This window comes from Delphinapterus leucas, chromosome 17 (assembly GCF_059928025.1).
Source record: "Delphinapterus leucas isolate spDelLeu-1000000601 "Yukka" chromosome 17, BTC_Dleu_Yukka2, whole genome shotgun sequence".
Taxonomy (NCBI): domain Eukaryota; kingdom Metazoa; phylum Chordata; class Mammalia; order Artiodactyla; family Monodontidae; genus Delphinapterus; species Delphinapterus leucas.
This window is the reverse complement of record NC_143145.1, coordinates 9,889,056-9,901,278: the sequence shown is the minus strand read 5'-3', so window position 1 is coordinate 9,901,278 and position 12,223 is coordinate 9,889,056. Positions and strand designations below refer to the sequence as shown.

Genomic DNA, 12,223 nt, shown 5'->3' with positions numbered 1-12,223 from the left:
CACTGAGGGTACCTCAGGGGTCACTCACTGTTGGGGTGGGAGCTGCCAGCACGGTGGCCATGCAGCCTGACTTTGCCTTCAACCATGATCTATCCTATAGCCTTTACTGGACTTCAGAGTCAGCCTGCCTTACAAACCATGGGGCCCATCTGCTTCTAAAAAGTTGGAAAGCTACCGTGTCTTATCCTAGCGTGGAAGTTGCAGTTTCACAAAGTACTTCATTCTGGTGCCCACAACAGTTCTGATAGGTAGATATCTATCAGCATTATAAATTTCCATTTTACAGATGAGGGAACTGAGGCTCCAAGAGAGTTAAGATGTAAATATTGTGTCTTCTGTGTTGGCCTTTTATCTTCATAAAAGATGTCGTTTCATTCTCACCCTATGCTACATATACAGTCCATTTATCTCATCTGTTCATTTATTCAACAAGCATCTCTTGAAGTCCTCTGCAGATATAAGCAGGGAACGAAACAGACAAATCAGAAAATCAGTTCCCGTATTTATGGAGATTGCATTAGGATGGTTTCCCCCCATTTTACAGCTAAGGAGGTGGGAGCGGAGAGAGGTTAAGTCACTCGCTCAAGGTCAGGAAGTAATGGGTCCTGATCGGCCCTCACAATGCCAGACTGCAAGCTGAGAGCTCTTTGGACACCTTCCTGCTGCTTGCACTCCCTTCAGCATCACCCTCCTGCTTTTGGGGGTGGAAAGGTAATGGGAAAACCTGGAGCAGGATTCCTGTTCAAAAACAGTGTGGACTGCATGGAGAAAAGCAAGAGAAGCAATCCAGCCACCCTTTCCCACACTGAGCTCTATGTCTTTCTCTCTCTGTAAAAGTAGATTTTTAAAAAACTAAGGTTGCCCTAAATGGTGTGTGTGTGTGTGTTCGTACTCTGCAATGCGTACTTCTTTAAACTCACAAGCATTTTCTTATGCCATCGAATATTAACGTAAGTCATGGTACTTAATGGTTACCCATTTCCCTATTTTGTGATATGCAGAACTTTAACCATTTCCCTGCCTTTAGACATTTAGGGAGGCAGGTGAGCAGCCTCAGGGTCTTTGCGCTCCTGCTTAGGTTGTGTGTCATTGGCCGGAAGTTATTTATCCTATAAGAATTTCAAGTTCCTCGTCTGAAAATCGGGGAAGGTAATAGTATTTTCCTCTCAGGGCCGTGGTCAGTATTAGGTGAGGTGAGTCAGGAAGGTTATTTAGTATAGTGTCTGGCACACGGTGAGCATTCAATCAACATTAGCTTTATCAGCTATTGTTACCAGATAGTTTCAGTCTTCACCATTGTCAATAATTTTGCAAAAAGAATACTTGTTCATGTTAAAGACAACTCTGATGCATTTCAAAGAGAAGTGCAGCCTTATGGATGCTGTTGTCAGGGACTTTTCAGAACAAGGTGAGAAAGGGGGTTTGAGGAGGAAAGAGACAAGAGAGAGAGAAGCAAGGGAGAGAGGGAGACAAAGCCAAAAGGAACTACAGGAGGGAGAGAGAAGGAGGAACAGATGCCGTGAGGCATGCAGGGGGCTTGGGCACTCTTGCCTCCAGTGAGGAATGCTTTTCATTCCTCATCCTGCCATGTTGCTTGGCAGGGCAACCCCGTCACAAGGATTAAGATCTTTGTTCCAATTAACCATCAGGGACGAGCCAGTTCCTGCTTGACATTCTGGTGTCATTCCATGCCTTTTTAGCAACTGTGCTGAAAAGACCAGGCTCTGTAATTTTCATTAAGGTTCATCAAGGGAGCCTTTGGAGATTATTAATAAAGATACTGCATATAACACAGCCCACCGTCAGCTCTAGTGTCTCCTCAGCTATCAAGTCTTTCCAAAATAGAGCCAGGGCGTGTGAAGAGGAGCCACCTGGAGCCCCTTTTCAATCTACGTAATGGAATTACTATCTAAGCCTATTTTAATTAATTAAATTTTATGAACAGACATCCATGAGATGCTATTAAATGCTTTATTAGAAATAAAGTTATATTCAATCACTTTTTTTGGCCATTCATCTAGCTAATATCATGTTTCTAAAATCGAGTTTTTTTTTTTGATGGAATAAATTTACTAAGAGGCTTGATTAAGGCTTATGATCTTGTTACTGTCAGAAGTTTACTGACTTTTCTTCCCTCTCAATGTCAGTTCTGCTAACTTATTAAGGATGTATGTGAGACCTCCTAGGCTATACTTTGATCCTTTGGGTATCAATGGCAGATTTCAGGCATCAGAAACAATTGCAGAAATCTGGAGCTAGGAGGTAGGATGCCGTAATTGTTAAGACCAATGGCTTTGACGTCAGATGCTTCTGGATTGGTGCCCTTATTCTGCCACCGACGAGCTGTGTGATTTCGGGCAATTACCCAAACTCCGTAATGAGGAGTTTGGGTAATGAAGCTCCAGCTTCCTCATTGGTAAAGTAGGAGCCTAATTCCAGAGCTTAGTCAGGATGTACCCATATAGCTCTACTGGCTGTTTATGGTTAACATCCATTCTGATGGGCTTCCCTGGCCTCTTCTGATTAGCCCATGCTTTAGCCATAGTAGTTGTTCAATATTTTGCTCTCCACCCCTGCCCAACTCCCAGGATTGTTATAAGGACTAAATGAGCTAACGTATGTAAAACCCTTATCTCAGTTGATGGCATATAGTAGGTGTTCATTAAACCCTAGTTATTGTTATTATTATTTTACTAGAATAGCTTTCTGTAACTTAACTGAGTCAAATTTTCCAGTGTCCAGTCTCAGCCCTAAGGGCAAGATCCTATTAAAAAATGTTTCTAGGGTGATAACATGCATACTATCTACTTAAATTTTCAAAAGAACACTCTGAATTTGGGATCTTATGATTCCCATTTCACAGAAGAGGCCATGTAGGCTCTGAGAAGTTAAGTCACATTCATCCCCAGCCACACACCTAATAATGGGAAGAAGCAGGAACCAGGTTATGTCTGCTGACTGCAGGTCAAGGTCACTCAGTACGTTCCCTTTAAGTCATCTCATGGTGCTATAGTCACTCTTTCAAGGAACCATTGCTGTGATCACATCCAGCAACAAACTCTATCTTTAATAAAGTGGAACCCTGTCCAAAATACTTAGAGTATTACCAATTGATAAGGTAAGTTTACTATAATGATAAACATTTGATTTAATTTAAACTTCTATGTCACATATGGTGTCTTGGGGGACTCGGGGTCTCAGCTTTGGAGGATTATAACCTTTTCCTATTTCACAGCTACTGCTCTATTTCAGGTCCTTAGTTCTCTTTACTGGACTGTTAGGAAAATATCTCCCAGCCAGTTTCATTCCCCTTGGCCTCTGATTTCTCTCATCCAGAGTAAACTGGAGACAGAGTTATCCATCTCCATGGTTACTCTCCTCAAGCCCAGATCAGAACATGACACTTCCCCACTTCAAGTGTCAGTGACTTCCCACTGCCTGAGGAATGAAGCCCCAGTATGTCTTCCAAGGTCACCAACCATCTGTGCACTAACTCCACTGACTGAATTGGAATTGTAGGGATCACCAAGGCCTGCTTCAAACCCTTAGCACACACACCTGCATATGCACAAACATACACACGCACACACAAGTATAGACACATAGGTGCTCACATACTGATGCATATCTACACATCTGCATGCAAGCACATGCGCAAACACACACACACACCATATACGTATACATATGTACACACGTATACACACCATATATATATATGTGTGTGTATAGGGAAACAATCTTTGGATCTCGGTCAAAAGGACCAACGTGGAGGGACCTTCAAGATGGCGGAGGAATACGATGTGGAGATCACCTTCCTCCCCACAGATACATCAGAAATACATCTACACCTGGAACAACTCCTACAGAACACCTACTGAACGCTGGCAGAAGACCTCAGACCTCCCAAAAGGCAAGAAACTCCCCACGTACCTGGATAGGGCAAAAGAAAAAAAGAAAAAACAGAGACAAAAGAAGAGGGACTGGAACTGCCCCTCTGGGAGGGAGCCACGAAAGAGGAAAAGTTTCCACACACTAGGAAGCCCCTTCACTGGTGGAGGGAGGGGTGGTGGCAGGGGGGAGCTTCAGAGCCACGGAGGAGAGCGCAGCAACAGGGGTGCGGAGGGCAAAGCGGAGAGATTCCCGCATAGAGGATCAGGGCCGACCAGCACTCACCAGCCCGAGAGGCTTGTCTGCTCACCCACCAGGGTGGACGGGGGCTGGGAGCTGAGGCTCGGGCTTCGGAGGTCAGATCCCAGGGAGAGGACTGGCTGCGTGAATACAGCCTGAAGGGGGCTAGTGCGCCACAGCCAGCTGGGAGGGAGTCTGAGAAAAAGTCTGGAACTGCTGAAGAGGCAAGAGACCACACTGTTTCAGGGTGCGCCAAAAGAGGGGATTCAGAGCACCAACTAAACGAGCTCCAGAGACGCGTGCGAGCTGCGACTATAAGCGAGGACACCAGACATGGGCATGAGACGCTAAGGCCGCTGCTGCAGCCACCTAGAAGCCTGTGTGCAAGCACAGGTCACTCTTCACACCTCCCCTCCCTGGAGCTGCGCAGCTGCCACTGCCAGGGTCCCGTGATCCAGGGACAACTTCCCCGGGGAGAACACAAGATGCGCCTCAGGCTGGTGCAACGTCACGCCGGCCTCTACCGCTGCAGGCTCACCCCGCCTTCCGTACCCCTCCCTTCCTCTGGCCTGAGTGAGCCAAAGCCATGGAATCAGCCTCTCCTTTAACCCCATCCTGTCTGGGCAGGAACAAAAGCCTGAGGGTGACCTACACACAGAGACGGGGCCAAATACAAAGCTGAACCCCAGGAGCTGTGCGAACAAAGAAGAGAAAAGGAAATCTCTCCCAGCAGCCTCAAAAGCAGCAGATTAAAGGTCCACAGTCAACTTGCTGTACCTGCATCTGTGGAACACCTGAATAGACAGCGAATCATCCCAAAATTGAGGCGGTGGACTTTGGGAGCAACTGTAGACTTGGGTTTGCTTCCTGCACCTAATTTCTTTCTGGTTTTATGTCTATTTTGCTTTAGTATTTAGGGCTTATTATCATTAGTAGATTTGGTTGCTCTTTTCCTTTTTTTAAATATATATATATATATTTTGCTTTTTCTCTTTTTGTGAGTGTATGCTTCTTTGTGTGATTTGGTCTGTATAGCTTTGTTTTTGTCCTAGGGTTCTGTCTGTCCGTTTTTTGTTTTGTTTTGTTTTGTTTTTTGCGTTAAGTGGGCCTCTCACTGTTGTGGCCTCTCCTATTGCGGAGCACAGGCTCCGGACGCACAGGCTCAGCAGCCATGGCTCACGGGCCCAGCCACTCCGTGGCATGTGGGATCTTCCCGGACCGGGGCACAAACCCGTGTCCCCTGCATCGGCAGGCGGACTCTCAACCACTGCACCCAAGGAAGCCCCTTAAAGCATTTTGATAGTCAATGTTTATTTCTTCTGCAACGCCATCTCTGCAGCATATCTTCTGCTTAAGTTCAAGATGGGAACTCTTATGGAAAGTCTGTGGATGAATGGATAAAAAAGATATTCTCCCTTCCTTCCTTCCTTCCTTTCTTTCTCCCTCTCTTTTTCTCTACACACACATACACACACACACACACACACACACACACACACACACACACAGGAATGTTATTCAGCCTTAAAAAAGAGGAAATCCTGCTATCGGCGGCAATATGGATGAATGTGGAGAACATTATGCTCAGTGCAATAAGCCAGGCAGAGAAAGACAAATACTCTATGATATCACTTATATGTGGAATCTTAAAAAAAAAAGTTGCACTGATAGAAACAGTAGAAAGGTGGTCATCAGGGGCTAGGATTGGGGTAGGGAAAAGGGGAACTGTTGGTCATGGGGTACAAACTTTCATTTTAAGATGAATAGGTTCTGAGGTTCTAATGTAAACATGGTGACTATAGTTAATAATACTTATCGTATACTTGAAATTTGCCGAGAGTAGGTCTTAAGCATTCTCATCAAAAAAAAGATAACTACGTGAGGTGATGGATGTGTTCATTAACTTGATTGTGATAATCATTTAAAAATGTGTAAGTATAGGGGCTTCCCTGGTGGCGCAGTGGTTGAGAGTCCACCTGCCAATGCAGGGGACACGGGTTCGTGCCTCGGTCCGGGAGGATCCTCATTCCGGGAAGATCCCACATGCCGCGGAGCGGCTGGGCCCGTGAGCCATGGCCGCTGAGCCTGTGCGTCCGGAGCCTGTGCTCCGCAACGGGAGAGGCCACAACAGTGAGAGGCCCGCGTACGGCAAAAAAAAAAAAAAAGTGTAAGTATATCAAATTACCACATTGTGCACTTTAAATATATACAACTTTGTCAATTATATATTAACAAAAATTTAGAGAAAGAAAGAAAAAAGAAAGGAAAGTTTTGCTGCTTAAACTTGATTTTGACATGGTTGGTAAATCACAGACTTTCAGAGGCTTCAGAAGAGGTCTAGTCCAACTTCCTCATTTCATAGACAAGCCTCCAAGTAATATCTCTAATGGGCACCTACAGACAAGAGAAGGACCCCTGAGTGACCTGTTCATCACTGTATTTCCAGGGCTTAACACAGTGACACATGGTAGAACTCAACAAATTATTTGTTGACCGACCCACTGACTTACTGACAGAAGAGCATTTGCACACCTCATCAGCTGTAGAGTTGGTACAAGGCATTGGGTCTTCTGGGTGTCGGTCCCACTGCCTCCCTTGAAACCAGTCAACGTATCACAATTCATCTTAGTTTTCAGGGCAAGACTCTGAAGTGTCCAAATTAACAGCAAGAAGCACCTGAAGCCTTTTCCATCTACCAAAGGCTGATCAAAAGGGAACTCTGGGTGGGAGTGGTGGGCTACTTTTCCACGGTCCCTACTGGGGGAGACATCTGCATCTCTGTGAAAGAGGGGGCAACAGCAGAGTGGACATTTCCAGTCTCTCTCCACCTGCCTACTTGGTCTTAGGGATGGTTATGGTTGGATTTTCATCCTATACCTCATGGCAAAGCACCTCACTGCCTTGATCATGCCCTGGTTGTGGGTAAGTTCCAGAGGTGGGACCCTGAGGGCCCACCCGGGGGGCATATCTGCCCACCCAGACTGTGATTTCAGGCTCAGTATTGAAATGACCAGTGTCAACGTCAATAGAACAGGATCATATTTAGGAAAAGGGCTTCTGTGCCCTCTTCTTAACTAGGGGACTTCACAGCATCTCCCAATGTCAACAGAACTCTGCCTGAAACCTGAATAAAGTCAGGGATCTGTCAGCAAGTAGAAGGGTCAGGTACACTGTGTTGGTTGTGGCCGGGTTCTAGAAAGGGAGCCTCCAACTCCTTACATTCCTCTTGCCTGTTCCTGGATTGCTCTTGGGAACCAGCAGGCAAGCTGAGCCTACAGTGGAGGGTGTGTGTTTGGGGGGTGCGGAGCAGGGGTTGTTGTCCCAGCTGAACCTGAATCCAGACCGACATTCCCGAGCATCACACGGATGCCTGATAGACCACACAACCCAGGTGTGAGTGCACGAGGAGAGTCTTCTGGTTTGTCTCCAACAGTGCTCTTCTTCCCTTATAAGATGAAGACATAATCCACGGAGATTTCTGCCCATGTGTCCACTCTTTACTCCCTTTGCTGTGACTGTGGGAAGATGTGATGCTTGGAGGATCTGCAAACATTTCGGAACCTTGAGGGGAGCTTTGGCAATATTGAGCTTCTGTCCCAAAGCCATAAACAGCCTAGCTCCAAAGTCCTTGACCGCAATAGCTCATCCCCCTTTGATTCAGCCTCTATTTGTCAGCTACACTCACCGAAGCCAAAAGCACTTGCCACACACCCATGAAGACAGCCAGGTTGCCCTTCAGTGATTCCTGTTGGCCTTAGGATAAAATGCACCCCCTTAGCATGGCTTAGAAGGCCCTTCAGGTTCTGCATGCTCCCAGGGTGCCGTCTACCTGTCACCACCATTTCCGCCCCAGGCTCCACCAGCTGCCACTACAGCACAGCCCGAATCCTGCACATGGCCACCTATCTTCCAAGCGCTCCACTCCACCTCCAGGATCTAATGTCTTACTTTTCAGGTAACAGCTTAGACATCTGTACTCTGGAAAGTCTTCTCCAGCACCCCAGATTGCACTGTTACTTCTCTATCGCCCCCGAGCACCCTGGTTTGATTCGTCTCAGAGCGTATCGTACCGTATTGGAATCGTCTATGCAGTTATCTTTCCCACCGCACTGTAATCTCCCTGAGGGCAAGTACTATGCTCACCATGTTCACTGCTGTATCCCCACAAGGACATTGGTCATACAAATGTGTTGCACAAAGGATTGAAAGGGAGGTGTAACTAGAACATAATGAAGCTAGTGGTTCCTATGGGAGAACTAATGGGTATACCGTCTTCATGAAGTAAGTCAGAGAACTCCACCTTTCAACGTACACGTGACCGACCGCAAAGGATAGATGGGTGGTTTTGGTCTTTCCCATCAAGCACATCAAAGGCTCGGGTATTAGGGAGAAGGTCCCAAATTACCTGATGGTTTTGATCATGCTGAGCCCCATTTCAACGCAGCAGTGGGCGTGGTCCTGGCGGGGCTCAGGAAGTCCCGAAACACAGTAGTAGCAGTCTCCCAGGATTTTAATGCGAAGGCAGTGATGCTCCTGAAAGGAACAAGGTGGGAGAGAGAAGGACTGAGTCAACAGATGGGTAAGTGCTTCCGAAAGCCTTGGGAAAGAGGGGAGCCAGGTCAGCAGGTCTGCACCTTGGGATCAGGGGCTTCTACCTTTGAAATGTGCCGCTATTTTCTTCCCAGGAAATTGGAGGGGGGAGTTGAAGGGCTCAGCGGTGGAATGGAGTCGTGGAGAAACACTGGATTTTGAGTTTGACAGATACAGGGCCATATCCCAGCTCTGCCGTGTAGTACCTTTCTGATCTTAATCCCCCGCGGAATACTGAACACTCAAGTCCTGCTCCCACTGATGTATCTCTTCTCGGGACATGTCTCTGGATTAACAGCTTATATCAGTTGCTAGCTCAACAATAAGCACTTAAAAAATAAATCACTTAGGGATGCCAACTGTTCCAACTCTACATAAAGTCCTTTCCCAACGACGGTACTGGCACCTTAAGAAGAGGGGCTGACTGTGTCTTGTACATACTTGTATTCATTTACTGATTCACACGCTTGCTCATCGATAAAAACATCAGGTGTGCATCTATCATAAAGCAAGCATTGTCCCTGACACAAAGATGATTAAAACAACCCCTATTATATATTAAACAAAATGCACCCTCGCAAGAACCTGGAGGTAGGTACAATTTTTATCCTGATCACTTCACCAGTGAGAGGCAGGACACACCTGTTTGTTTGGTGGATTCACAATTTGAAGACATGATCCTTACAAAGTTTCAAAGAGCAACAAGTACCTAGGAAATGGTGCATACTTTCATATTGGACGGGAATAGGCTGTATTTTGCAGGTTACAGAGGAAAGAGAACTTGGGGCGGTAGAGCATAGGGGCTAAAAGCACTGGCTGAGGAGTCCCATTGCAGATCAAATCCTAGACCCCCCACCCCATCCTCACTGTGTGTTTCTAGGTAAATTACTTAACCTCTGAGCCTCCATTGCCTCATCTATAAAATGGGGATAAGAATAGGACCTCATTGTGTGATTGTAAAGATGTAGGAAGACGAGGCATGTGAAGGCTTAGTATAGGGTCCAGCAGACGGGGCACTAAATTAATGTCACCCATCTCTATGATGATGACTTGGACTCCTGTCCTCGTTCTTTCACATTTCTATCTGTGACACAGGCAGATTCTCTCTAGGTCTCCTTGGGTAGATGGTTGGGACGGAACGACTCTGAGATGTCTTCTAGGTTTGAAGCCCTAGGTGCCTGTGGGTCTATGGCTTTGTGGGTTAGGGGCTCTCCTTGGGAAACCAGAGTCCAAGGGCATGAAGAGGGGAGTTGCAGACAGAAAGGGCCTACTTGAGATGCCAGCAGCACAGTGGATGCCCTGGTACTGCCAAGTTATGAAGCACCATGCTGGTTTCCTAATCTGATCAGGCATTGGGACATCATGTTTGGGTAACAAGTGAAATCACTTTCCCAATAAAAAACAAATATCAGACAGGGAAAGGAGAATCAGAACTGGCTCTGGTGTTTCCCTGTCTGGATCAGATCTCCAGGGCCTTGCCAACCTTCCCAAATGGGCACAGATGCGATCTTCAGAACACTGATAGCAGACACAGCCATCCCACGGTTATTTTTAAGAGTGTGTGGTTCCTATCTATTGGCTGCTTCAATTCAACTAATTTTGTAAGAGAGCAAAAAGGGAAGCTCAAGACCTTCACTTGTTTCTTCTAAGACGCTCTAGACTGCTATGGCCAGAATGGAACTAGGGAGACCTGACCCACTGGTCCTGGCAGTTTCCAGATTTGTGGAGTCCATGGGACAGCTTTAAAAAAAACCCAGAAGGTCCAAGGCACTTCTCTCTAGAGTTCAATTTTGTGTTTTGCCAAGGAAGTATGAAAAGTCCATCAACATACAAAAATAACAACCAAACTACCCACCTATCCCCATCACTTTATAAAAGAAAGGGCGTTTTCAACACCAAAAAAGTAAAAAGACATATTCTTGGACTAAAGGAAAGTTCCTGGCGCTAAATGAAATGAATGATAAAAACTCAATACATTGAAGTGTGTGTGTGTGTATGTATATATATATATATATACATACACACACACACAATTGCTGTACATATTTATACTACATATACTGCTGTGTATATATATATGTGTTGTGTATATGTGTATATACTACAGCAATGTAGCGAGTTTTTATATGCATATACATATACACATACGTATATGTATCTCGCATGTGGCCACAAGCTAAAACTTCCTAACATTTGTTTGCAAAGGAGCAAATCCCTTATTCTGATTCTGCAGTGGAGAACGCTGAGGCTGGGAGGTAGGGGTTGGTGACTTCAATCAGCCACACTTTGCCTTCAGCTGGTCTCTGGGGCAGAGCCTGCTGTGACTCGGGCTGTTGGTAGCCTGGTCAGCACAGAGATCTGCCTCCCTGTTGACAATGGGGAGGGGGGAGGGAAAGGGTAGAGCAGGAAATACTTTGGTCTAAGAATCAGACCTCCACATTCTAGTCAAATTTACCAGCTGTTTGACCTTCGATAAGTCACTGAAGCCACTGATAAGTGGGTTTCAATTCCCCATTTGTGACGCATGTGAAAATGGTCCCCTTGCCCTTAATACACAACTAAGTAAGCATGGCCATCAACTAGCAATGCCAGTGACAGCTCACCTGAGAATAGTCTTCTCCACATTTAATGCTATGCCTTATCTTTCCTCCTTTGAGTCTCACAATAACCCTGAACACGGCAGACCATGTTTTTAGATATGAAAATTTCAGTGTAAGACACATGGAAAACTTCCTGTTCCACAGAGCAGCTGGCTAAAAAGTAATGGATATGGATTATATATGATATTCAGAAGCTCCAAATCAGTGATTTTTCCATGCAAACAGAGGTGAAAACATTTTGGAAAACTTTAGGGGAAGGCAGTTGTATTTATTGAGCACATACTATGTGCCGAGCTACGTGTTAAAGGCATTATATTGATCTTGTTTAGTCTTTACGACCACATTCTGAGTCATGTGCCACTTCACAGATGGCTTAAGGAAGTGAAGGTCACACAGCAAGTGAGAGACAGAAGTGGAATTCACAGCATGTCTGTTTGACTTTGGGACTCCATGCTCTTTCTTTACAAAACTGCAGAAATTATGGCAGAGTCCAGAATGGGAGATCTCCTGACAAAAATGTGTTTTGGAAGGAGATCTGTAAAATAGTTCATTACCCTTTGGAAAGTGAAGATGTTTGTAACCCAGGGTTCATTTTTCTTCTAAACAAAAGGTGAAGCTGGCAGCCTCCTTGAAAAACTGTGGGCCCCATATAAATGGTATGTATATATGCATATGTGTATATATACCAATCATGTATGTATATATAAATATAAATATGAAAGGCCTGTCTTCTCGCCTGTCAAGTTCTGTCAATTTGCAGACACATTTTTCTGATCAATTCCCGTGAGCTGTCAGACGATTTGACAGTAATATCCAAGCAACTTTTTACCAGAAACTGCTTTGAAAAACTCACATTAAAAAAACCAGGTGCTTTGAAAAAAGATACTGAAAAAGAAAAAGAA

General features: G+C 45.4%; 1 protein-coding gene across 1 annotated transcript in view; it reads right to left on the bottom strand.

The window, feature by feature from the left end:
- Positions 1 to 12,223, bottom strand: part of ADCY8 (adenylate cyclase 8) — a 217,235-nt gene that overhangs the window by 118,031 nt on the left and 86,981 nt on the right. The window contains exon 5 of the mRNA XM_022554032.2: positions 8,537 to 8,664. Coding sequence (XP_022409740.2) covers positions 8,537 to 8,664 — 128 coding nt within the window. The remainder of the gene's footprint in view (positions 1 to 8,536; positions 8,665 to 12,223) is intronic.